The sequence below is a fragment of the Chiloscyllium plagiosum genome, chromosome 3 (genome assembly GCF_004010195.1).
Source record: "Chiloscyllium plagiosum isolate BGI_BamShark_2017 chromosome 3, ASM401019v2, whole genome shotgun sequence".
In the NCBI taxonomy this organism is placed as follows: Eukaryota; Metazoa; Chordata; class Chondrichthyes; order Orectolobiformes; family Hemiscylliidae; genus Chiloscyllium; species Chiloscyllium plagiosum.
The window spans coordinates 79508696-79532513 of record NC_057712.1 but is presented as its reverse complement, the minus strand read 5'-3'; the positions used below and the strand labels follow the sequence as shown (position 1 = coordinate 79532513).

The 23818-nt window shown below is 37.2% G+C and overlaps 2 protein-coding genes across 4 annotated transcripts in view; one reads left to right on the top strand and one right to left on the bottom strand.

Annotated features, from left to right (window-relative positions):
• The window catches only part of LOC122546294 (protein FAM162B-like), a 49036-nt gene extending 41218 nt beyond the window's left edge, over positions 1–7818 (top strand). Inside the window, exons 3-4 of the mRNA XM_043685063.1 lie at positions 5607–5715; positions 6394–7818. Of these exons, the coding sequence (XP_043540998.1) occupies positions 5607–5715; positions 6394–6510 (226 nt within the window). The 3' untranslated portion in view covers positions 6511–7818. The remainder of the gene's footprint in view (positions 1–5606; positions 5716–6393) is intronic.
• A 2009-nt stretch (positions 7819–9827) lies between these two features.
• The window catches only part of kpna5 (karyopherin alpha 5 (importin alpha 6)), a 35312-nt gene continuing 21321 nt past the window's right edge, over positions 9828–23818 (bottom strand). For all 3 annotated transcript variants that reach the window (XM_043685040.1, XM_043685046.1, XM_043685051.1), the window contains exons 11-14: positions 20977–21102; positions 18376–18503; positions 17383–17561; positions 9828–13597 (exon numbers count right to left, since the gene is read on the bottom strand). In XM_043685040.1, coding sequence (XP_043540975.1) covers positions 13410–13597; positions 17383–17561; positions 18376–18503; positions 20977–21102 — 621 coding nt within the window. In that variant the 3' untranslated portion in view covers positions 9828–13409. The remainder of the gene's footprint in view (positions 13598–17382; positions 17562–18375; positions 18504–20976; positions 21103–23818) is intronic.

The following is a 23818-nucleotide window of genomic DNA, read 5'->3' as shown; positions in this document are numbered from 1 at the left end:
GGACTATCTTATGTTGAAAGATTGGAGCGACTGGGCTTGTATACCCTTGAGTTTAGAAGACTGAGAGGGGATCTGATTGAGATGTATAAGATTATTAAACGATTGGACACTCTGGAGGCAGGAAACATGTTTCCGCTGATGGGTGAGTCCCGAACCAGAGGACACAGCTTAAAAATAAGGAGTAGGCCATTTAGGACAGAGATGAGGAGAAACTTCTTCACCCAGAGAGTGGAGGGTGTGTGGAATGCTCTGCCTCAGAGGGCAGTGGAGGTCCAGTCTCTGGATTCGTTTAAGAGAGAGTTGGATAGAGCTCTCAAGGATGGTGGAATCAAGGGTTATGGAGATAAGGCAGGAACAGGATACTGATTGAGGATGATTAGCCATGATCATAATGAATGGTGGTGCAGGCTTGAAGGGCAGAATGGCCTACTCCTGCACCTATTGTCTATTTAGATGCCTTACCTCAGTAAGGATTCACTAGTTTAATTTAGCTAGCTCTGTCTTCGTGTCCTTTATAAAATTTAAAATAGTTGCCTTGGACCAACACTTTTCTTCCTAAAATTGTATATGAAATTCATATTATTGTTGCTACTACCCAGGGGCATTTTCAGTATTAGGTCAGTAATCCTATTTCATTTGTCAAAACCAGCTCTGGTATAGCCTCCTCGCTGGATGGTGCCAGGTTAAAAGCCCCCATGTTAATTGCTGTACTTCTTTTGACAAGCTCTCATTATTCCTTCTTTGATATCCCATCACTATTTCATTTGTCAAAACCAGCTCTGGTATAGCCTCCTCGCTGGATGGTGCCATAACATCCTAGTCTAAGAAATTGCTGAAAACATTCAATAAATTCCCATCTGATTCTTCCAGTCTAGATGCAGGTTAAAAGCCCCCATGTTAATTGCTGTACTTCTTTTGACAAGCTCTCATTATTCCTTCTTTGATATCCCATCATACCACAATGGTTACAGGTAGAGTGCCTGTACCTAACTCCCACAAGTGATCTCTTGCCTTTATCATTCCTTGTCTCTACCCAGATTGATTCTATATTCTGGTTTCCTGAATTGAGGTTATCCTCTCTGTTGTGTTAATTACATCCTTAATTAACAGAGTTTCCCCTCCAACTTTTCCCAGCTTCCTATCCTTTTGAAATCACAAATACCCTTCAGTATTCAGGTCCCAGTCGAGATCAGCCTGTGGCCACATCTCCATTGTGGCTACTAGATCATACTTATGTATCTCAATTTGTACTAGTAACACATTTGTCTTATTTCAAATGCTACGTGCACAAGTTTTGTGCTTTTGATTATTTTTGTAATCTCAAGTCGTATCTGTTGATTAACTCTTAGAGCTGTATTCTCTGTCCCTTCCTGTCATTGTCAGTTTACCATTTGCCACATTAATTCCTTCCTTTGTTACATTTCGCCACTCCTTGATGCAGAACATCTTCCAAAATTTGGGCTCTTGCCCTCACTATTTCATTTAAAACCTGCTGTATTTATGCAGGTATGTAGTTCACAAGAACAGTATGGTTCAGGCGTAGATGATCCCACTCTCTTCAGTATAAGTGCTAGTGCCCCACAAACCACACCAGTCTTTAAATCACACGTTCATTGCTCTTAACTTTGTTTACCATATGCCAATTTGCACGTGGCTCAGGTAATAATGCAAAGATTATTACCTTTTGAGGTTCTGCTGCTTAATTTGCTGCCTAGCTCATACTGGCTGCAAATGTAATTAAGTGACGTTTTGAAGAGAGAGACTCAATGTCAACCTATGATGAAAGGGAGTTTTTAGATTAGATTAGATTACTTTACAGTGTGGAAACAGGCCCTTCGGCCCAACAAGTCCACACCGACCCGCCGAAGCGCAAACCACCCATACCCCTACATTTACCCCTTACCTAACACTACGGACAATTTAGCATGGCCAATTCACCTGACCTGCATATCTTTGGACTGTGGGAGGAAACCGGAGCACCTGGAGGAAACCCACGCAGACGCGGGGAGAATGTGCAAACTCCACACAGTCGCCTGAGGCGGGAATTGAACCCGGGTCTCTGACGCTGTGAGGCAGCAGTGCTAACCACTGTGCCACCGTGCCGCCCACAAAGACAAGTTTTGACAAGAGCTCTTCAAAGGCAGAGACCAGGTGAGGGAAGAAGCAAGTCAAACCAGACTAGAATATAATCTCTTGGGACTACAAAGAAAATAGAAGAATACACAGGCAGCAGTCAAAATGTGAGGCTCGGCTCTGAGAGTGGGACTGAACATTCACGTGTGTATCAGTTTAGGTTCAAGCACTACTGTGCTGTGAAAGTCATAGGTGGATAACCATTCCCTAGACACCCTGTATTGCAGACAAAGGAGATCTCTCACTAGTGCTAAATGTCAGCCAGCCCGCAGCCAATTCAAAGAAATAGAACAACAAAAGGATTCTTTCTCATCCTGAATGTTGGAATTCAATCAAGGTCAAAAGGAATAAAAACCACAAATTCTCATCCAAAACTAAGGACCAGGAAAATGACTATTCAGCATCACTGCTCCCATTAACCTTCACTGCAATATTTAACGATCTGCTCTTCATGAACAGTTCACAGCTGTATCAATACATTTATTTTCTTTTAAACTTATCTCTTTTTGGCTCACCTCTTATTTCTAATCTCTGTGAACACATATTATGTTACTAATTCTTCTCAAGTTTAGTAGTTAACAAACTCTCTTTTTGTTAACTCAAGAAAGCATGGTTAAATTGGTTGCTTTAGGAACAAATTTATTTGTGTCAAGAAGACAGGTATCCATGACAGAAGGGGAAGGGGAGCCAATTCACCCATTCTCACTTGGGATCTTAATATCCCATCTGGAACCATAACAAATTGGGGAACTTCAACCAGGGTCTGCCTGTAACAATATAGAGCATGTAAGAAAGGTAAATGATATTCACGAGTGAGGTTAATCCACATGCTTATTGCACAAACCATATAAGCAAAGGCCATTCAATGTTTCTTGGCAATTTCATAGAGCAGTATCATCTAGCATCAAACAGGTAGTAGGCTACTCTAAATTTGGTGATTGTTGATTTCAAATTCACCTTATGCTGAGTGACTTGGACATAGACTGCAGTAAAGTTTCCTTTAAATTCTCTTTGTAGCAATATACACTTTTGTGGTAAATATAGACGTCTTCTCCAATCTCCTTCACTGTCTTTCTGTTAAGTTCCTTTGGTTATATTATCATTTACTCAGTTTCAGTAGTATAAATATGAACCCTCTATAGTAATATGTAATACAAGGAATCCATAATCTCATAAATAGCAGTCATAACATGACCGAACTTGTGTTCAATTTTAAAGTGAGAAACATGTGATAGGTATAGACAATAACAAAGGGAACTAGGTTGAAAGAGATGATAATGAAAACAGTGTTAGACTTTAAAAAAATAACACCATTAAAGATTTATTCTAGTAAGACTCTGACAAATGTTTATGTTATATGAACAAATACAGAAGTGAAGGATGGTATGAAATTTGATTAATGGTACATCAGAAGTTTTGGACAGATTTTAAGAATGTGCAAATAATGAACTCAAGAAATTAAATAGGTAATGAGAGAAGGCCACCTTTCTCTGCTATATTTGAAAGAGTAAAAGATAAACAAATGTAAGGTTGATCCTTTAAAGAGAAAGTCTTGGAAATTAATAATGGAAAATAGGGACATTTGGGAAGAATTGAATGGTAAGTTTTCTAATACTTCTACAGTGAAGATGATCACAAAATACCAAAGTATGAAAATTGATATGACAGGGAAGGAGGAACTTGAAATATCACCATCACCAGAAAAATGTTACTGGGTAAAGTTATTAAACTAATGATGCAGTAGGCTGCATCTTAGAGTATTAAAAGAGTTAATGGAGGCATTTGGTGTAATTTTCCTTTGATTATAAAATAGTGGATATAACAAATTCAAGGAGGAAAGGAGGCAGATATCAGGAAACTGAGCTTGTAAACCTAATATGTCACAAGAAGTTTTTAGAATCTATGAAGGAGGTTTTAACAGATACTTAAAAAATCGAAATGGGACCAGAAAGATATTGTGTCATTAGAGTGCTTTGATGAAATAACAAGAAAGGTGGTGGAGAAAAGGGAACCTGTAGATGCAATTTACTTGGATTTCCTAAAAACATTTGATAAATTGCCACATCAAAGGTTACAACACAAAATAAGAGAACTTGGTGTAGGGGTAACATATTAACATAACAACTAGCAGATGGAGTTTGTAATTAAGTCCCTCAAGCCTGCTCTGCCATTTGATCTGACCATGACTGATCTTATTTTGCCCTCAGCTCTACTTTGCTGCCTGCTCTCCATAACCCTTCAACTCATTACTAATTCAAAATGTCTATTCCCTCCTTAAATTAGCATGACTGTTTAGCTAACAGGAAGCAGATAATAAAAGCTATATGGGTCATTTTCAGCATCACAGGTTGTCACAAATGGAGTCTCAGGTGGATCAATGACCAGGACAAAGGAACCAAATGTATGGCAGCTAAATTTGCTGATTACACCAAAGTAAAATGGCAAGTGGAAGCGAGTCTGCAAAGAGACGTAGATTAAATGAGTGACTATAAATTGGCAGGTAGTGTACTAACAAAAAAAAGGGGAACTTTGGCAGGAACAATTAAAACAAACGGTACACTATTTAAAGAGAACAAGATTGCAGGAGGTGGAAGTGCAGAAGGATCCATGTGTGTTGGCACATGAGTCACAAAATAGCAACTTGTAGGCACAGCAAGTGATTAGGAACCATTTTGGTCTCCTTACTTGGGGGGATAAAAAGGATACAATTGCATTAGAAGCAGTTGGGAGACGTTTATCACAACTTATTCTTGGCCTTATTTTATAAAGGTTGAACGGGTTGGATCCATGCCCACTGGTGTTTAGAAGGAGAGGTTATCTGATACACACACAAGATTCTAAGATAATGATAGGGTGGTTACTAGGAGGATATTTCTCCTTGTTGGAGAATAGAAGACATCCCAGTTAAGGTGGAGATGAGAACATTTTTTTCTGACATTAGTCCATGGAATTATTTTCCCCAGAAGACAGTGGAAGGTGAATTAAAGATTTTTGACCGACAAAGGAACCCCATATTTAATGAGGTAGGGTGGTGAGTTGAGATGACAAGCAAATCAGTCAACCTTAAAAGGTGACAGAGCAGGTTCAAAGTGCAAAATAGTCTACTCATGCTGCAAAGGCTTTTGCTCTTATAGCAATGACTGATTTCTCACAGTACGAACAAGGTTGCGTATTGTTTTCCTTCCCCAGATTCCCTACTGTCGAAAATCAATCTTCTCCTTAAATTCTAATCGCCTTCCCACAATGTTGGAAGTAAATTCTTGGTTGAAAGAAGGGCAATGCATGCCCAAGTACAGAAGGCAACTGACTTGGAGGAGAAAATGAAAACGGAGGAGAAAAAGTACCACATAATGCTGTTCTTGGTAAAGGACTAGAGGAAGGGCCGTTGAAGTAACTTTGGCGAGATGTTGCCACGGAATTTGTAGAATCAACATATAACTTAATGTCAACTTTTTTGCATTTGTGACTGACAGGTTTGAAATGCTGAATGCAGCAAGAAACAGGGCACGAGTCAAAACCTGCTACATAATGATTGGCTTGACTATTGCAGCTTGTTTCGTTATGATCGCATCTGGAAAACAGGTAGGAAAAATTAATACGATTTCATGGTGAGTCACATTTGCTGACTCAAACATCCCAACTCCATGAGGAAAATCTCTACTTGTTGATTCCCTTAGAGATTAAAAATGTTCATTTTGCGCAGATTGAATAGGATGTGCGTGTTTTGCATTGAGACTATCCCCACTGGTTCTGAACTGTCCAGTCAGGAAACAGCTTCTCAACACCTACTTTGTTGTGTCCTCTTAGATTTTTAAATTTCAATGAGATCACTTCTTACCCTCCTTAATTGCAGGGAGTAAAAGCTCATGCTACTGTGAACAGTAGCCTCTTAAAAACCCTTAAATCCCAGAAGTCAACCTAATGGACCTTTTATTGCACCCTTTAAATTTCAGTGTTCTTTGAAGCTAAAACTGAATACAATGTATCACTAAGAGTCTGATCGAAAACACTGTACAAGTGATGAATGACCATTTTATTCCTGCACGTTAACATTGTAACTCGTATGTAGCACTCAAATCCACCTGAAGACATTGAAGACTTGGGGGAAAGTATAAGAATATTGTTTTTCTTTCCCCTAAGTGAACCTCACACCTCTCCACCTTTGGTCACTAAACTGCTGCAGTTAAGGATTCATGTATTGGGCAATTATTGAATGCAATTAAGCTTTCAATATATTCTGTATTCTTTTGTACCCTTCAGGCTGCTGAACGACATGAATCGCTTGCCAGCCGGAATCGAGCAAAAAAGGCGAAATGGAAAGAAGAAGCTGAACGTGAGCGGACAGCTGCATTGGCTATTACTGATACAAAAGAGTGACCATTTCATTAAAATGAAACTGTACGACTAAATCATTTAGCTGTTCTTCAAAATTCTCTCCTATGTGAACATACTAAAAGAAACCCAAATCAGACAAGGCTTTCCATCGCAACGAGAATACTAATAGGTGAGAAAGCTGTAAACAAAAATGTATAAAACTAAATGTACAAACAACATACAAATGTGATGTTTTACATTACTCTAGTCATACCTAGATTTTTTTCTAGAGATTGCTTTACAAAAGTAATTTCAAACTTAAAATTCAAAATATTAAAAGGGCAAGCAAATAGATTTCTATTTCTCAGTAACAAAATGTAAGGTTCACATCCAACTTTTACATCCTACTCCATGTAACCTGTAGTTGCTGTTTAAAAATCAAAGTTATTAATACACACTTTAAAAGAGCATTCTGATAGGAGATAAAACACTAATTGATTAGTACATTTAGAACTTTTTTCTGAAAAAATGGCATAATAGTTTCATTGGTTACAACAAAAAAATGTCAGGCAGGACAGCAAATATTCCGATTTCTTCACAGATTTGTCACTTAAGTGATCAAAGAGAAAGGAAAAAATGTAACTGATTGTCCATTAAAATCATTTGTGCCTGTCATATTAGGCAATCATTGCATGCAATGTACTTTATTTCATCAATATTTTATCTTGGCAAGGTTGTTAAGCTTTACCTAGATTATAGATATCCCAATATTTTACTAATGTTTCAGCCTCTACTTGTGACAATTCTTGACAGATTTCCCAACATCCTGCCAAATGCAGCAAAACCTCTTATAGAGAATGGCAACTGGATTTCAACAGATATGATCTGATGAAAATATTGTTAAAAGCCTAACATTTAAAATTATAATCTCTATAGAGGAACAGAGCTGTTCTAATTTTTACTCGTTCTCAAAAGGTGCAAGGTAAACCATATAGCTACAGTAGTTTTAATTTGGGTGATGGAAAAGCTTTTAGAAATCATAATTTGATATTGATTACAAGTAATTGGATGAATGTAAATTAAAGAAAGCTAGCACTTTTTAAAAAAAGGTAAATTGTTCAATTTACATAACTGAATTTGTAGAGGAAGTAAAAATAAAGGGCTTATAAAGGTAATAGGGTTGATGTGATATAGAGTTCTGAAATGTGTTCATAAAGTTTTGTCAAAATAGGAGCCTAGAGAAAGAAAAAGGGCATATTGTTGGTTGACTGACAAGAAACAGCAGTTAATGGCAACAGTTGGTTTGTGGAAGGCACATGACAATAGGGCCCTCCCAACTCCATAGTAGGCTTGCTGCCCATCTTGGTCACAATTAACAACAAACGTTGATTTACTGGCTACAAATTTCAAAATTTGTAATGACAAATTTGAAAACATTAACTGAGATTATTGTTCGACTTCTAGATCACAAGCCAATGGATTGTGGCAAATAAAATATAAATACATAATGTGAATTGATTTTAGAAGGAGAGAATTATATAAGGTACAATTCTAAGTAGTATAGAAAGATGGTCCTGGAGGTGGAAATGCACAAGTCATTGAAGGTGGCAGAACAAGTCAAGAAAGTGGTTACTTAAGCATAAATATAGAGGCATAAATTACAGAAGCAAAACATTTTCATGAACCTTTATAATCACTGGTCCAGCCTTTAGATGAAGTATTATATGGACTTCTAGATACCATATACTGGGAAGGACATGAAAATATTAGTGAAGGTGTCGAAAAGATTTGAGGATTTCCAGGATGAACTTCAGTGGTGTAAACATTGGGGGGGGGGGGGGGGGTTTACTGATGGGACAATTGATAAAAATCTTTGACAATCATAACACTAGACGAGGCGGCCTTGGTTCAAAATACATCCTCTCCCATGTAATAGCATCTTAGCACAGGTTGATTAAAAAAATCTTACATCACAATCTGGACAGCAAAGATTTATTGCTCCCATTGGCAGAAGTTAGAAACCAGAGGTTATCAATTTTGGGTGAATTGAATGACCAAAAGCAACTGAAAAAAAGTCATTTGTTTTGAAGAAATGTAGGTTAGGTTCTGGAATGCACCATCTGAGAATGCGGTAGAGGTGGATTCACACAATTATCTTTTGAGAATTGGATAGCTACCTGAAAAAAAACTTGGAAGATTGCAGTGAAAGGGCTGGAATGGGACTAGTCATTCTTCACCTTGTACAGATTCAGCATAGAAACAATAGGAAAATTAACCTTTCTTTGCTGCAACTAATTGATGATGCATTGAGTCTCACAATTTTCATAAGAAATGTATTAAAATTAATTGGGGAAATTGGTACATTCTACCAATACTTGATTTTACCTGAGCAAACTGGGTTTGAATGCAGTCCAGAAAGTCAAAGTGCAAACTGCAGTTTTTTTTAGCCGATGAAAATTTCTGCCTGCAGTCAACAAGCCCAGCCACAAGGACTAGAATACCCATTTCATCAAATATAAAAATGAAAACAAAACTTCTTGGGAGATTTGAACTGCATGTCACTGGGGTAGTTCAAAGGAGAGGAAATATTATGACAACCTACATAGTAAAGCTGAATGCAAAAAAAAACCCTAAAAGAAAATGTAGACAACTGCACAGAAATCATTACCATACCACCAGACTATATTCAAACCCCACTCCAGGACTCTGGCACATAATCCAAGTTACTTCAAGTAATGACGAATGCATAAGTTTTTCCAAGATGAGACATTAAACTGAAGTCCATCTGACTGGATATAAATAGCCCATAACATTTACATCCAAGTTGGCAATCTTCACCATCAAAAACTAGATAAACTGTTAACTTCATTTGCTGATCACGAGACCTCACTACGTGTATGTGGACTGTCACAACTGAACAAAAGTGAAAATCATTGCAAAGCATTTGATAGCATGAGAATACAACAAAATTTTGTATAATGGCAAGTTACTCAAATACTATAAAATTAATTTGGAAATGGAAAAGACAGCATTAATACAGCAACATGACAGGAAAATCAAGCTTGCATGTTGACACAAGTATCATTCATTTCTGATGCAAATTCAACAGGATCTTCAGGTCCAGTCTAATTTTGATATTGTTAAATGCATTAGGAAAAATTAGTGCTTTCATATCAAGCTTGAACATAAGTAATATTGCTACTGGATAGCGCTTTTGGGCTTTCCACACAGATTAAAATAATTTGGGTCTTAATGTTTCAGTACATGCTTTAATCATAAAAGGAATTAGAAGACTAAATTAGTGAGACACAGCATGTAAAAGCAAGCACTTTAAATAAGTGAAACCCAAAACATGGAGTTAAACAAATTTCAAATCAAAATCGTGTGAATGGATTTTATTTTTTTCTTCGCTTTCCAGACATTTCCAAATTTAATACATTCCAATGCAATTCAATAAATGTTAGATTGTGCAATTCCTAGCCCAAGAGTGGAAGAAAAAAATCAACATCCTTAGCACATATACAAACAATACACAAACAAAATTTGACTTCTTTTGCATGATATTTACCCTTTTGCATTGGGCTTGGCGCATTACTCAATTTTGTTCAAACAATTTCAGAGATTAAAATTTAAGGAGAACAAGACTGGGTCAGGTTGGGGACAGAGAAAAGAGGGTAAATAGTTTCAAGGGCTGTTGATTTCAGGGGCTGTTGCCAGCAACAGTAGGAAAAAAGTAATCCCAAATGAAAGAAAATAGATCCAAAAACATGAATACTCATGTCAAACTGTACAGCTCTGGTCATTGTAAAAAAATATATACACACAAACATTAGCTTTAATGTAGATATGTGAATTTAGAGCACAGATTTTTGAAACTTAAGCTTTTCTCCATGATTTATGCAACTATTGCTGGTAGAGATGTATTACATTATAGTTTATCTAATAAAGGAAGCCATATTAAACATTTTTGCCTTCAAATACATTATTTTAGTAATATTAGTTCTGAGGCTTACATTATTCTGCAGGATACAACATATGTACTGCAAGATACAGCTAGGTAGCCACTGCTAAACTGAGCTCATGACTGAGGCATAGACTGACATAACTAATGTAGCAAACAAAAACTACAATACAAAATGCTCCAACATTTATTTTCTGGTATTTGCAAAACCAGCATTTGTAGAATCATTTCTGAATTCCAAAACAGGGCTTTTGAGCAAACTGCTGCATAAATTTCCAAGGGCAAGACTGAGCAATTGATATGCATTCACAACATGACTATGCATATAAAGTTTCATCCTAGTTGAAGTGTTTCATGAAATTGAAGTAGTTATGTGCTAAATATTAACTATACTTTTAACAGACAAAAAATGCTTCCAGCATTTCAAAGTAATACTGTTGTAAATTTTAAATTAAGATTTGGCCACCCTTGTCAAATGCTATGCAAATTTGAGTGAGTGGTCTTTTGGTAATAGTGATATGGGAGCAATTAAGTATTATACATTATGCATGTTGCTTGGCAATAGAACTGTGTATTAAAACAGCCATGCATTAATAGCACATGCAAACATTAGTTACGTTTTAACTGTGTATTACTGTTGCATACATTTCGCGAGTTTGGTTCTTTCAAGACTCAAAGAACTACAACTGCAATTCCAAAACATCATTTCCCCCGTCCCCCCCACCATGAACCTAAAAAATGGTATATAATGCAGAAGACACTTTTCATTGAAAGGCATCAGCTGCATCAAGAAATATTTTATATAACACAAAAAAAACAAGACATTCACAGGAAGAAATGTCTTTGTTCTATGAATGTATTACAAATCACAATTGTATATATTCTCACAATGTAACTAGGAGTTTTTAAAGAATTTTTTTCAAATACTGATTTGCTTTTGTACGTAGATGTGCACATACTTGCCAACATTCCGCAGTTACATTTTATCATGATAGATCAAATTTGGCTGTTTTGTTTATTCAGGCCATACAGAATAACAACCGGTGCCCCTTGAGATATTAATAATTACTGTTGACAATATGTGGATGACCAATAATATTTTTTCATGTGCCTCCCTTAAAATATCAACAGAGGAATGTCCCACAAACACATTGAGCACACACTAGCTGGTATTACCTGTCATTTTTAGTATCCACCCCATATACTAATAGAACATAACAGCAAAATTAACTTTGAATTCTGATAAGCAGAAAAATTCATGAATATAAATATTGAAAATTTCAAGATCAAAATCTATATACTTAATATTGAATAAAATTAACAATTATTTTAGAAAATTGTATGCATTTCTAGATCTAATTTATTTTCTTTCAAATTATTTAATTCAGAAGTGCATTCCCCATCCTTAACCAGGCAAATCTTTTAAATGTGTGTTCTTGCTGGTACATTGTGAATTAAATATTGGAGGAAACCTGAAACCAGTAATATATTTTGTTATATTTATGTTTTGAAGATTAGTGACATTATTTTAACATCAGCTGCAAATTTTTGACATTATTTAACGTCAGCTGGAAATTCTAATTCTACCAGTTTAGTGAAGTAAACATAAAATAGTTTTTCTGCAGTAGTTCATACACCTCTGGTACATAAAAGAATTTTAAGGGATAAACAAACATTTTTAAAGGAATAAGAAAACAGGCAATTCAATAGTAGTGCTCAGTAAGAGGAAAAAAGGTGAATGAAGGAGATAACTAAACAGCATGACTGTGAAATGCCACTTTAGCCACCATTAACCTGCACCCATTTGGTTGTTCAAAATTCTTAAGTTGATACCTATTAAATCTACTCGAATTAATTTCCCAAATTGAAGAATAATAATATCTTCACTTAGGTTAGTGCATTTTTTGGAACTTTAGGGTGGGAGGGGGAAGGGGGTGAAAGAAAGAGAGAGAGAGAGAGAGAGAGAGAGAGAGGTTGGGGGGGTGAAGAGAAGGGGAACAATTTACATCTTGCTACTAACCATGTATGGTCACCTAATTAGAAATACAACAGTTTCAATGATTGCCAGTTATTTCACTTTCTACAAATATACGTACATGTACTCTACACACCCCAATGCAATTATCAACTCCAAGTATAGTTGGTACTGCTACAATTTCAAGTTTCTGTTCAGAGTGCACTTACGAAATTATCTTCCAGTAAGTTAAGAACAAAATGTAAATTTACAGATTTCCATATTGGAATATGGACTAGCAAATGCTGATAATATTGTTTTCATTCACAGAATTGACTTGTAGTATAACAAATATTTCAACAAGTCAGAATCTTTTAAACAACTTCTGTCTTAATTCAAAGAGAGGTAGATTTATCATTGGGAGGGGGAGGTGTACCTATAAACTATGTTTACAGATACTAGTGTTGAAGGTTGCAGTGCTAACTAATTTGCTCAAATTGTAGTTTACAAGTCTGAAATTTTAAATAACAGCAATACAACTTCAGAACCTTTCAAAAGGATTTTGGTCAAATAGGTTAGACTTCAATTTCATTATTCAACAAAAAGTAAACCACACCCTGTAACAGTATTTTGAGGCTCTGGGATCAAAAGAATAAATAAGTATTGTTTAAATTAGGGCTGTAAACAGTTAAATGAAACAGTACTTTTTAGATGGCTGCAATTTCAGCTTAAATATAGGTGTCTCTCCTACTCCAACACCTCTCTCTTTGGAGCAATTCAGATAGAGTTCAGATGTTTATAACCCCAGATACTTAAATGAATATTAAATATGAAACATGAAAATCAACAGCCCCAGTTTAAATGTAATTTTAAACTGCAAATAGAAAAGTGCATAAGCTGCCTCAAAATTTTGCCCTTTCAACAATGTTCCTAATTTTAAACTCCATTAAAGCAGCTTCTTCATAATTTTGGCTCTGAGGATTTATGAAGTTCCTTTTGAATATGTTGCAATGGTGGTACTTGTAGACAGTTTCACCAATCATGCATTTAGAGCTGGAATCCTTCCATTGGGGCCTCTTGCTGTTGGAAGATGAACTGCTGCTGATTTTCATCCACTTGTGGTGCAATGCTCGAGTCCTCCTCCTCTATACCAAAATAATGCTCAATCAAATCGAAGGCCTTTTGATAGATTTCCTGGTTTTCATGACTTTGGAGAAATTCTATTTTGTCCAGACCTGAAATTACAGAGTTCACAATTCAATGTTATATACAATTATACTGTTTGATATTGTTACTTCAAAGTACTGCACAATGTGAATAAAACAATATGCACTATTCATGTGATTATTTTTCTGAGAAGAACTGGTCTTAACAATTAGAGTCATAGAGATGTACAGCACAGAAATAGACCGTTCAGTCCATCCCATCCAGGCCGACCAGATATTCTAACTGAATCTAGTCCCATTTGCCAGTACTTGGCCCATATCCCTTTAAATCTTTGCAATTCATATATCCATCTAGGTGCCTTTTAAATGCTGTAATTGTACCAGCCTCCACCACGTCCTCTGGCAACACAATCCCATACACACACTACCCTCTGTGTGAAAAAGTTGCCCCTTAGGTCCCTTTTATATCTTTCACCTCTACCCTAAACTTATACCGTCTAGTTGTGGAGTCTCCCATCCCGGGGAAAAGACCTTGAATAATTATCCTATCCATGCCCCTTGTGATTTTATAAACATCTAAAAAAGGTCACCCCTCAATTGTCTGATTCAGTGTTAGGAAATCTGCATCCAGTCATTAAATTACAGCAAACTTTGTTTTAACTGGCACTCTTAATAAATAGGCAAAAATTATATACCTGAAATACCAGACTTTACTGTATCGCGATCTCCACAATATCAGAGTAGTCAGTTGAGGATGAGAGTAAGAAAATCCTCTGCCAATAAGTTTTATTTAAGGCAAAGGTTACATTATAATTGAAGTCATTTATGCCGCAAAAGAAACTAGAACAGTGATGCCTGTATCGTCTACATTACGTTTCTATTTCTTAGAGTATTTATTACATTGATTATGCAGACCTCTTGATTAACCAGAATATTTGATTATTTTAAAAGAAACAGTTTCATTATCAGGAATGGCAGACAAGTGCAGAGGTGAGTATGAGCCAGTACATGAAAATACAAAACAAGGTTTTTATGTACATATCATTCCCCCACCTCTGTTCCACAGCCTCCAATGATTTCTTTTCAAATGGAGGTCAGGACTAGAGGCCTGGATATTCCCCATACTGCAACATCACTCTTACAACACTTGAAATCTTGAAATGTAAACACACGAACTGGGTTGGAGGCAAGTTTGGCATTTAATTAACTCTGCCAAGCATATCCATAAGGCAGGAGTTGACTGCAAAGCCTGGGCAGCAATGTTAGTTGGTAACCTTGATCTAGCCGTCACTGCTTTGCAAATGAGAGGAAGCAACACCTCAGACAGCTAGTCGTCTCACTGAGCATGTATGCAGGACAATGAAGGTAAATCACATGCCCGAAGCAAGATTGCCCCATTCTTTCAATCTTTTGGCAACAGCAATGCAATAAATGCAGACTGAAGTTTAGCAACTTCAACTTTGAAAATTCACTTCCTGCCCTTCTAGCTCATTAACAGCAGTGATCCTGAATGAAATCCCCATAGGACCCAAGAAGTAAGTGATAACAATTATGCAGTTGTACAGGTTTTGACTTGTCTAATAGTTCCTGGATAATTCTCCAGATAAGTTATATGGAGTTGCAGTTCTCATCCTAATCCAGTATCCTAGGTAACAGGGGAATTTCCCATCCTAAACAGAAACATTCCAGGGCTTTCCAACTTCATCAGGATCCTGCATTTTTCATCATCCATCCATTTCAGAGAACAGAATATAGAGTCTAATACATAAATATGAAGATCCTTGCTTTTAAAATATCCAGGACAAAGCAGCCGACTTAATTAAACACTCAATCTAACAACTTCACAATTCACTCCCTCCATCACCAGCAGTGTTCCATCTACAAGGTACACTGCAACAATACACCAACACTCCTTGGAATGCATTTTCCAACTTGCAACCTCGACAAGGCCAAAGGCAGTGGATACATCAAAACATTAGATTGACCTCCAAGGTGCTCATAACTCTGACTTGGAACTATATAAAAGAGTTGAAGATACATTTTTTTAAATGCAGAGGATGGTGAGAGCCTGGAACTCACTACATGAAAGACTGGTTGAGTGAGAAACATTCGTTAATACTTAAGCAGCATTTAAATAATCATCGGCATTGCTGTAACCTCCAGACTTATGGCCCAAGAGCTACAAAATAGGATTAGTGTAATCAGATTTTTGAGTGGCACAATGCACCAAATGGCATTCTTAAATACAGTAAACATCTATTAGCAAATTTTTAATTCATCTTTGACCATAGGAAAGGTATCATATGACTGGAGGGTGGTAGGGATAAACTACATTAATTATAGATTGGTGATCCTCACATTTGTACTGAGGAGACTGTTGCAGGAAATTCTGAAGGATAGAATTTATCTCCACTTGGACAAGCAAGGTTTACTAATGAATAGTCAGCTTGGCTTTGTTAGTTGGAGGTCCAGCCCCACAAATTTAACTGAACTTGGAGTAGGTGATCAGATGCACAGATGAGAGTAGTGCAGTTAATGTAGTTCATACTGATTTCAGCAAAGCCTTTGTCAATGTCTAGCAGAGGAGACTGATAATTGTGATAAAGGCACATGGGATCCAGGGTAACTTAGTAAGCTGGATCAAAAATTAGCTTTATGGTAGAAGACAGAAAGTGGTGGTAGAAAGCTGTTTTTGAGAAACTCAAGGGCAGTGTCCAGTGGCATGCGAAGGGACTAGTGCTGGGTCTCTTATTGTTTGTGACATATATAAATGATATTGATGGGAATGTGGGCAGTTAAGTAAATTTGTGGATGGTACAAAGATTGGCTGGGTGATTAATAATGAGGAAGGTGTTCTTCAGTCACAGGAAGTTATAGACAGATTGATCAGATGGTCAGATCAGTGACAGATAGAACTCAACCCTGAAAAGTGAGAAGTGATGCATTTAGGAAGTACTAGCAAGATAGACTGGATAGCGTCAGGTTGTTTTCTTTAGAGCAGAGAAGGCTGAGGACCTGATTGAGGTGGATAAGATTGAGGAGCATGGACAGGATGAATAGGAACCAACTGTTCTGCTTATTTGAAGGATCAATACTGAGACAGCATCTTTTCAAGGTGCAGGGCAGGAGGGGATTTGAGGAAAAAGTTTTCACCAGAAGAATATTGAGAATCTGGAATACAATGCCTGGAAGGGCAACAGAGATGGCACATGTCTGCAAAAAGTAAGTGAATGAGCACTTGAAATAAAACTGACATTCATAGCTGTGGGCCAAGTCCTGAAAACTGGGATTTGTGTAGATATGTGTAAAGGGTCTCTTCTGTGATGTATGACCCTGTAACTATGATCCTAGAAGATTACTTTGGTACAGAATATGAAATGGTGCAGAAGGAGGAAGAAAAGCCATTACAGCTGACTATAGTTGGATAGATAAAAACTGAACCATGCTAATGATGTCCCACTCAGGTGAGTGACCGTGTCACAAATTAACCCAGAAGTTAAAGAAAAATGAACTAACACTCGATAAAATATTTAACTGTTTATCTTCTGCTTCTCCTTTCTCTCCAGCATTTATTTCAATTTTATAACTGAACTTTAATTTTCTACTGAAAATCTTCTCCATTGCGTCAGTCAGGCGATCTTTCAAAAGCTGATCTGCTTGCATGTGAAAATCAGACTCAATTAGTTGAGTGTGACTAATTAGATACTTAAAGACACTTCAAGCCAGTCACAAATTTGTTTATGTCAAAATGCCCAGAGAATCACATGTTTTAACCTGTCATTATGAACCAAGGAATATTTCATTTCTTTTAGGTATATAATTTGCTTTGCAAAATTAGGTCTATAGCATCTCACCGTAGGCTTCTTCAATAAGTGCACAGTATGGATTGATACCGGTTCCATTCTGTTTGGCTTCTTGCTCTCCTAATCGTAAAATGTTTTCTAGTCCATTCAAAGCAACTTGCACTATTTTGGAATCCATGACTGTAAGCAAGTCACAGAGAGGTTTGATGCAGCTCAGTTCCACCAAATACCTTGAAATGAAAACAAAGATGCCAGTTGACAATTGTGGTTTTCAGTTAACTGATTAAACTATGGAATCTGAATATCTCCAAAAAAATTATAGGAAGACACAGAAGTTATGTGCTTAAACAGAATACCTGCTAAACTAAAATCGAAGGTTATTACTGTAATAAGAATGAGCAGTTACTTCCTACCACACAACTGTCCATTTTGAGTCATCTAATCATATGAAACAATTTGCAATTCAACTTGTAATTTAGAGGCCAGAGAATTTTTTTTTAAATTCTAAAATTTGCATTAATCACCAATGATAAGCATGGTCACGTTCACATTTTACTAATGATTTGAGGTACAAGGTTGAAAATCTGAACAGAAAGAGGACATTTACTTTATTATATTTTAAGATCTTTGTTAGTAGAACAAAGATTGAATTTTAAATGACATAAGTAAAGTAGTGTATTCAAAAGACTATACGGATGTGGATTCTACGAAATGGCTTTGCCCTGGAGAATTTCACTAGAATTTTCTGACATAGTATATTTGAGGCAGGTACATAGAAACAATTCTGACAGACTAAATGTCTAAAAGTATTGATTGTACAGCAATAATAAATTTGACTCATGGTGCACTTCTATAAAGTTAAGTACTTCACCAAGAATCTGACTTCTAAGAATTATAACATTAAGTGTAATAAATGGAAATCAAGAAACATCATTTTGAATCAAAGATGAAACATCTTAACTCAACAGCTAGATGATTGACAAAAGATGTAAAAGTGGATGGGATTAAGTAAGTGGGAGTTTCTCATTCATTGGTTATAACTACCTGATCTGTTCTGGAGTTCCTCCAGATGTTGCATTTGTAATAGCCCATGCAGCCTCCTTTCTAGTGCGGAATTCAGCCTTTTGGAGAACATCAATAAGCACTGGGAAAATATTTGCATCTATTACAGCCTATTAAGTAGAAAAAAAATATGTACATTAAATTAAAAATGTATAAAATAATAACGGTACACATATTCAAAACAAAATTTTTAACTTATTTTCATTTCTCAATAAAAAAGATCAATGCAGTTGCTATTGCACTTGTGCACTTTGGGGTTTTTAGAGAGGTGAATACACATTCACCATTTCCTTCGGAAATTGAATATAAATATCTTTCATAACTATCTTTATCATTCTGGTAGTACATCTGTTTAAACTCCACCAAATCAGAACCATCTATAAAATAAAAACAAACTACTGCAAATGCTGGAAACAAACAGAAAATACTAGAGATGGTGGAAAAAGCCAAGTAGTTGCATGTGAAGGCAATTTCAAATATTTAAGAGAAAAATAAAATATTGGAAAAATGTACCAATTCTAGCAGCATCTGAGGAGAGAAACAGAGCTAACACTGAGTCCAGTATGACTGAAGAATTGTCAGAGAGGACTTGAAGCTTAACTCTCCACAAGATAATGCCCGATTTGCTGAGTTTCTCGAGCAATTTTGCATTTTCTTTTCCAAACACATCATATTCGTTTCTCAAACTAGAGGCTCTCAGGCAAACAGTTTTGCTTCTTAACCGATTAGAAGGTGTAACAGATTTTTGTCCTTATCTTTTCTTTCTTTTTAAGAAATGACAGAATTTATCTGCAAACTTAATTACATCACCTTTGTTTGCTGTCCCTTCAGTTGTTGAGGCCCTAGGCCTCAGACTTCCCTCCCCAAACCGTTCACCTTGTTGTTCTTGTAAGCGACTAATAAAAACCCATCACTTTGACCAATCTTTTGGTCATCTGCCTTCATATCTCATCTGATGGAGTTTCAGCTGAATCTCTTAAAAGACAACAAATGACTTAAGTATGGAAACCACGGGTTTTAACATTTTCTCAGCAACGTCCCTTATTCAATTGCTGAAAGACCTTGAATAGTTATAGGGATAGGAAAGGTTTGGAGGGATAATAAGCCAGGAGTAGGCAGGTGGGACTAGTTTAGCTTGGGATTATGTTCGGCATAGACTGTTGGACCAAAAAGTCTGTTTCCATGCTGAATGACTCTATAAATGAATCCATCTAAAAAATCTTACATTTGACTGCATTTCCTATATGGATTGCTATTGGTTTCCAATTGCTTCTCAGTATTGAGAATTTTAGCACTTGACAGGAATAGGCAAATCAGACTGTTTTGGTGCCTATATCTTAATACAAAACTTTTGCTCCATACCTTTGATTCTTTTATTTGATGTAAATCTATTCATTGATTTTAAATTTAAATTGGTTTTCTGTTACATTTTGTTACACAATCCCTTGCTAACACCACAAATTATAATTAAGAAAATGACCTATTGTTCGGATGCTTTTACCAGAAAATAAAACTCTACCCAAATGAAGACTTTATAATTTAAAGCAACTTTAGATTACCTCTCAAGCATCAAAATTCAAGAAAACATAACCCAAAGTTTACATACATCATTAATTAAGTTCCTTAAGCCCTGATATAATTAGGATGAATCTGCGCTATACCTTTCCGTAGTCAATGCATTCCTTCCTGAGGTTCAGAGCACAAAGCTGAACTTAATCTTCATGATGAGATTATGTCCAAATCACAATATGAAGCATCACTTGCTCATTTTTGAATTTCAACATAAGTATATTCTGTTGCTTTCAAGCTTTTCAAACAAAAACACCAAATTTTAGTGATTAATGTACAATGACTATTTCTCTTGCTTCTCTCCAGCTCCTAGATTGCATTACAAAGATATTCCAAATAAACAGGTTCCAAATGTTTACCCTTATATTTCCAATACATTGAATTTCATTTGTCATAGATTGAGCACGGGGACAAAAAAGTCAATATGTAATTTCAACTTTCTTTGCCAATCCACAAAACCCTGCTTTCTAGTTTAGCTTTGTTGACAAAGTTAGTAACACAACTCCTGATTTTTTTAATCTCCACCACATATAAAAAGCATGTTCATCATAGGCAATGGAAAGTTGATGGTTTAAAACAGATTTCTTAAGTAACACCAGCTGTTACATTCCATCTATTGAAAATGGAGTTCTTTATTACCTCCTGTCTCCTACCATGTACTTTCCACCCCTCCAATAGAACAATATTTACAGATGAAATGAAATACAAAAGATGACTAGTTGGCCCATCACATTTAGTTCACAGACAGATCTGATACCTCAAGCTGAACACTTTCTCACCTACCACCAATATTTTTAAAGCACAAGTGAAAAAAGATGTTTAAAAACAGTCAATTTAAGGAAAAATATCTAGAAAGTCCAGAATGCTGCCAGAAAGCGAGGACACAATACAAACCTGCATTAAAATATTTTGTATTTATTCAGTTCAGCTAAAAACAAAGGCTCCAAAATATGGCAACAGTTAATGGACAGACTTTGCATTACTTTTAAGAGCACAGTAAAACAAATATATCACCTGAATTTGTGCTCTATTTCCAGCAGTGATGTTGGAAACTGTCCAGCAAGCTTCCTTCCGTATGGATTCTTTTGGGCTGCTCAACAAATGAAGGAGGCAGGGAAGTGCAGAGCAATTCAAAATCACCTAAGTATCAAAATGTCAAAATTCAGCCCTTAATTCAGAGACAGGAAAGTTGGCACATCATTTTAAAACAAAATTCATCCTTTGGATGTGGGGACCACTGACTAGATTTATTTACTTTGCATTCATCCCCAATAAAACTTTTCAAACTCAAATAAAATAGCTATCCAAAAGCGTGCAATATATATTAAATTTAATACTTTCAAAACAAACTGGTATAAAAAGGGCCCAAAGAGTCTAACAGCCTGAAAAAAAACTCACCAAATACAGGATAACCCCAAATATGAGAAATCGTTGGACACAATTTATACTTATTGATTCAAAACTGTAATTAAATGTGAGTTAAAGATCAGATTTTATTCACCAAAAACCGTAATATAATTGAAATAGAGAATGATCAGGGAGAAGTTAGGGCCGATCAGGGATAGTGGAGGGAACTTGTGCGTGGAGTCTGAGCAGATAGAGGATGTACCAAATGAGTTTTTTGCTTCGGTTTTCACCAAGGAAAGGGAACGTAAATGAAAACTGAGGGGAGCTGGGAAACAGTCTTGACCAGATCAAGATTGATGAAGTTGACGTGCTAGAAATATTGGAAAATATTAAGATTGATAAGTCCCCAGGGCCAGACCAGATTTATCCTAAGGGGAGAAAGTGAGGTCTGCAGATGCTGGAGATCAGAGCTGGAAATGTGTTGCTGGAAAAGCGCAGCAGGTCAGGCAGCATCCAGGGAACAGGAGAATCGACGTTTCGAGCATAAGCCCTTCTTCAGGAACTCCTGATTTCCTGAAGAAGGGCTTATGCCCGAAACGTCGATTCTCTTGTTCCCTGGATGCTGCCTGACCTGCTGCGCTTTTCCAGCAACACATTTCCAGCTCAGATTTATCCTAAGCTGCCCCAGGAAGTGAGAAAGGAGGTTGCTAAGCCACTGGTGAGGATATTTGCCTCCTCACTCTCCACAGGAGTCGTACCAGAGGACTGGAAGAAGGCAAATGTTGTTCCTCTTCAAGAAGGGTAATAGGAAAATACCTGGCAATTACAGACCAGTCTTACAACTGTGGTCAGCAAAGTTTTGGAAATAATTCTATGGGATTGGAATTATGACTATTTGTCTAAGCATAGTGTGATTAACGGCAGTCAGCATGGCTTTGCAAGGGGCAGGTTGTGCCTCACAAATCTTATTGAGTTCTTTGAGGTGGTGTCAAGACAGGTCAAAGACGGTTAAGCAGCGGATGTGGTGGATATGGACTTCAGCAAAGCATTTGATAGGGTTCCCATGGTAGGTTCATTCATAGAGTCAGGAAATACAGGATACAGGGAGATTTGGCTATCTGGATTCAGAATTGGCTGGCTGACAGAAGGCAGGTGGTTGTAAATGGAAAGTATTCTGCCCGGAGGACAATATTAAGTGGGGCCCCACAGGGCTCTGTTCATATAGTCATAAAGATGTACAGCATGGAAACAGATCCTTCGGTCCAACCCGTCCATGCTGACCAGATATCCCAACCCAATCTAGTCCCATCTGCCAGCACCCAGCCCCTATCCCTTCAAATCCTTCCCATCCAAATGCCTTGTAAATCTTGCAATTGTACCAGCCTCCACCACTTCCTCTGGCAGCTCATTCCATACACGTACCACCCTTCCTCTGGCAGCTCATTCCATACACGTACCACCCTCTCACCTAAACCTATGCCCTCTAGTTCTGGAATCCCCGACCCCATGGAAAACACTTTGCCTATTTACCCTATCAATGCCCCTCATAATTTTGTAAACCTCTATAAGATCAACCCTCAGCCTCCGACACTCCAGGGCAAACAGCCCCAGCCTGTTCATCCTCTCCCTGTAGCTCCAACCCTGGCAACATCCTTCTAAGTCTTTTCTGAACCCTTTCAAATTTCACAACATTTTTCCAATAGGAAGGAGACCAGAATTGCACGCAATATTCCAACAGTGGCCCAACCAATGTCTGGTACAGCCCCAACATGATCTCCCAACTCCTGTACTCAACACTATGACCAATAAAGGAAAGCATACCAAATGCCTTCTTCACTATCCTATCTACCTGCGACTCCACTTTCAAGGAGCTATGAACCTGCACTCCAAGGTCTCTTTGTTCAGCAACACTCCCTAGGACCTTACCATTAAGCGTATAAGTCCTGCTAAGATTTGCTTTCCCAAAATGCAGCATCTCACATTTATCTGAATTAAACTCCATCTGCCACTTCTCAGCCCAATGACTCATCTGGTCCAGATCCTGTTGTAACCGGAGGTAACCCTCTTCGCTATCCACTACACCTCTAATTTTGGTGTCATCTGCAAACTTACTTACTGTACCACTTATGTTCGCATCCAAATCATTTATTTAAATGACAAAAAGTAGGAGACCCAGCACCAATCCTTGTGGCACTCCACTGGTCATAGGCCTCCAGTCTGAAAAACAACCATCCACCACCACCCTCTGTCTTCTACCTTTGAGTCAGTTCTGTATCCGAATGGCTAGTTCTCCCTGTATTCCATGAGATCTAACCTTGCTAATCAAGGGGAACCTTGTCGAACGCCTTACTGAAGTCCATATAGATATCTTTGAGGAGAAAGTGAGGTCTGCAGATGCTGGAGATCAGAGCTGGAAATGTGTTGCTGGAAAAGCGCAGCAGGTCAGGCAGCATCCAGGGAACAGGAGAATCGACGTTTCGGGCATAATTCCTGAAGAAGGGCTTATGCC